This window comes from Lathyrus oleraceus, chromosome 6 (genome assembly GCF_024323335.1).
Source record: "Lathyrus oleraceus cultivar Zhongwan6 chromosome 6, CAAS_Psat_ZW6_1.0, whole genome shotgun sequence".
Classification (NCBI taxonomy): Eukaryota; Viridiplantae; Streptophyta; class Magnoliopsida; order Fabales; family Fabaceae; genus Lathyrus; species Lathyrus oleraceus.
The window spans coordinates 443,502,584-443,506,343 of NC_066584.1; the positions used below are offsets into that span (position 1 = coordinate 443,502,584).

At 29.4% G+C, this 3,760-nt stretch overlaps 1 protein-coding gene across 1 annotated transcript; it reads right to left on the reverse strand.

Annotated features, from left to right (window-relative positions):
* Positions 1 to 1,508: 1,508 nt before the first annotated feature.
* LOC127097344 (heat stress transcription factor A-6b) lies at positions 1,509 to 3,144 on the reverse strand. The gene is made up of 2 exons (XM_051035839.1): positions 2,543 to 3,144; positions 1,509 to 2,451 (listed from the first exon to the last, which is right to left on the reverse strand). The coding sequence occupies exons 1-2, from the start codon at positions 2,837 to 2,839 to the stop codon at positions 1,747 to 1,749; spliced, it is 1,002 nt and encodes a 333-aa protein (XP_050891796.1). The 5' UTR covers positions 2,840 to 3,144; the 3' UTR covers positions 1,509 to 1,746.
* Between the last annotated feature and the right edge of the window lie 616 nt (positions 3,145 to 3,760).

Below are 3,760 nucleotides of genomic sequence, written 5' to 3' on the forward strand. Positions count from 1 at the left end.
ATATATTAATTATAAAAAGGATATCTGAATTACATTTGAACAACAATACAAAGAAACACTGAAAAAAATAATTTGAACACCACCACAAACACAATCACCAAAAGTACTCAAGAAACACAATCTGACATACTATTTTGAGAATGCAAATATGAGTGGTTAAAATCCAACCTCACGTATGAATGTATGAATGAAACATTGAATTTACATGAGAGGTGATCCATAATTTCATACATCTAATATTTTCAGATTTTGGATGGAGATGTAACGTCTCACTCTTTTATGGTCATAAAGTATTGGTCTCATTGATACTATTGACTTTCGCAATTTCCAATGACACACAACAATACAACTCAAAACGAAATTGATTTAGTTAGAAAGCTATTTATCATACCACTATCTGCCTAAGCACATACATAATCATGCATATTAAATCGAAGACAAATAATCGTGCTCACCCATCTACTCAGCGTACCACTGTTTGCCTAAGCACCCACATAATCATGCATGCTAAATCGAAGACAAATAATCGTGCTCACCCATCATAAGTTGATGAGTTCATTGTAAAAAAATTAACACTATTACGGATTTTTTTTTAATGAATCCCCTCAAACTGACTAACGGTTGAATTATGTAATTTCATTTCTATCTCAACATGACATAACTCAGTACTAAAAACTTCGTGTTTAGTGACTGAATTAGAAACCGAAAAAAATAGTAGCTTACAACTGACTATCGGTTGAATTATGTAATTTCATTTCTGTCTCAACATGACATAATTCACTACTAAAAACTTTGTGTTTTGTGACTGAATTAGAGACCGAAAAAATTAGTCGCTATTTAGTGACCGATTTAGCCACCATTTTTAGTGTTTTAAAGAAATTAAAGTTAAATGAAACTAATGGTCTCATACAAGAATCAAACTCACCTTGAATTGTAGAATATCCGCGTTACCACTAAGACGCATCATAACCATTGTCAACTTTATATTTAAACTAGTATATATTGTTAGAATATATTAAAATTATTATGATCTTATTTAAATTACATTTTTTATTAAATTAATAAATTTATATTTATCAATTTTTATATAAATATATGTGTTATATGTTATAAAAACAAAAATGTGAAACTATGCATAAACCCTAAAAGTTAGGATCAAAATAAAATATTTATAAATAGAGAAAATTAGGAAGAATAACTTAAAAAAGAAAATCATTAAAATTATTAGTGATCGAAATTTTGATCATTGAATTTTTTTAATAAATTAATTTTATATAAAAATATATTTTGTGATCGAATATTATGGTCATAAAATTTCAGTCATTAATTTGATGGTTAATTTTATTTGATGATAGATTTTGACGATTTTAAAACTTTTATTAATATGATGTCAAAATTTGATGGCTAATTTGATTGTTAAAATGATCGAAATTTTTTAATCACTAAATCGATTATTAAAAGCGAATTTTCTAATAGTGATTTCTTAGTATCAAAGAGAGAGATTATAATGGATGAGTAATAAGTCACTTTTTCATTTCATGTTAATTAATTATCCTAGAGAAACTATCCCAATCTCATTGATATAAGGACATGTATCAATAATAAGTATATATCACATTCCACCAAATTTTTTCTTTTTCAATAAACTCTTAAATGTGTAATGTAACCAAAGCAAATACAGCCACCAAGCTAACTCATTAATCAATGAAGCAAAGTAGAAAGAAAAAAGAAAAGAAATGCAGCCTCCTATTTATGACTAGAAGCAAGATAACCAAGTTGCTCAACCAATACATCAACATCTCCAACATCTACTACATCTTTATCTTCAACATTACCTTCATTAAACCAATCTTTCCAAAACACTTCAATATCAATCTCTTTATCTCTAATTTCAACTTGATTAATCAGATTAGTATCCTCCTCAAAATGTTGTTCAACTTTAACACAAGTTAAGCAATCTTCAGCATCATATCCTAACTCATCCCCAACTCCAACATCACTAGGCCCACCTTGATCAATAGATCTTCTTCTCTTCATAGAAATCATTTCCCCTAACTCTTTTCTCCATTCCTTCTTCTGAACTAACTGTTGCAAGAAATTAGGATTTTGCATGGCTCTTGCCAAGAAATGCATCATCTGTTTTTGTTTCTGTTCGTTCCTTTTAACCCTTCCTTCCATTGCTTCAAGGTGAGTTCTAGTATTCTGTTGCTGTTGTTTGAGTTTCATCAACTCAACCATTAGAACATGCCTGTCACGCCGTAACCGATCGACTTCGATTCCGTCTAATCCAAACCTTCCTACCTCAACACAAGAAGGGTCTAGAGCTTGTTGTTGCATTGCTTGTGATTTATTTGCTCTTCTCCTTCTAATGTTCTTCAAAAGAATTTTTTGTCCTCTTAGAAACATCTCATTGGCAAATTCCCATTTATCTGGATCAACCTTTTTAAATCCCTACAATATCAATATCAAATTTATAAAAATAAAACACACACATATATCATATAAAAGTATATAAACATATCATAAGTTATATAGAACTCACATATGTGTTAAGTTGCCTGACAAAACTAGAGAAATTGTTGTGTTTGAAGAATCTTGGAAGAAGACTAACAGAAAAGGCCTGAGGATCCAACACAACAAAGCTGTTGTTACCTATGCTCCATGAAACTATATGATTTGTGGAAGGATCATCAACTATATCATATGTTTTTGTGAGAAATGGTGGAGGACCATTTTCATGAAGTCCTTCCATTGGTTGAGGACCATCAACCATACAAAAGGAAGAACTTCCTCCTACAAATCCATCCTTCACTCCACCATGATGAGGATTCATGTTCATGAAAAGAATCTGTTTTGGGAAGTGAGGTTTGAATAATGAGAACTCAAACTAAAGATTTTGTTCATGATTTTTATACATAACTAAAAAGGAAAATCAGATCATATGTGCTTTGTATGTAGACTTTAAATCTCAATAGAAACAAGAAGTTAGAGAGAGATGGATTTATGAAGTTATGGTTATTGGAATTTGGAAGTGTTTGGCATGGAATGATGTGAAGGAACCAGAAGCAGATGCATGTGTTGAGATTAGTTCTATTTATTATAGTTAGATGTTTATGTTGATGTCTTTGTTTTTTTTGTTCTTGTTTAACTTTTTCTTTATAACATTATTATATATCATGTGACTAATGAGGAAGGTACAGTGAAGTGGAAGACAAATCCATGTCAACTAGATATTTTTCTCTCTCCTCTCTTTTTTCTTTTTTGGGAAATCCATTGCCTTGCACCTTCTATTACTTTATTTTATTTGTTGGGAAAAATCATCTAACAAAACATTTTTTCTTTAGTTACAAACTACATAAATATACGATTCTTATGTAAATTTTAAAACTTTGAATATGAAGTATGATACATCTTCAAAACTAACAAAGACATTTTTTTCATTTGAGAGATGTAAGACTTTAAATATGATATTAAGTCTCTTGGGACGGTTGAGTGAAAGTTACAAATTTTTAAGACTATCAAACATCTTAGAGAAACAATTTATCCAAAACAATGTTCAGAGTTGGTTCAAGGTGGTTACAAATTAAATACCAGTAATGAGGAAGTTTATATATATATATATATATATATATATATATATATATATAAAATTTTACACAGTCAATACATCACAATCATCCGTTTGTATTATTTTTTAAGTGATTAAAATAAAAGTCAAACATTTTAAATAAATCAATGATTGTGATTAACTGACAGTGTA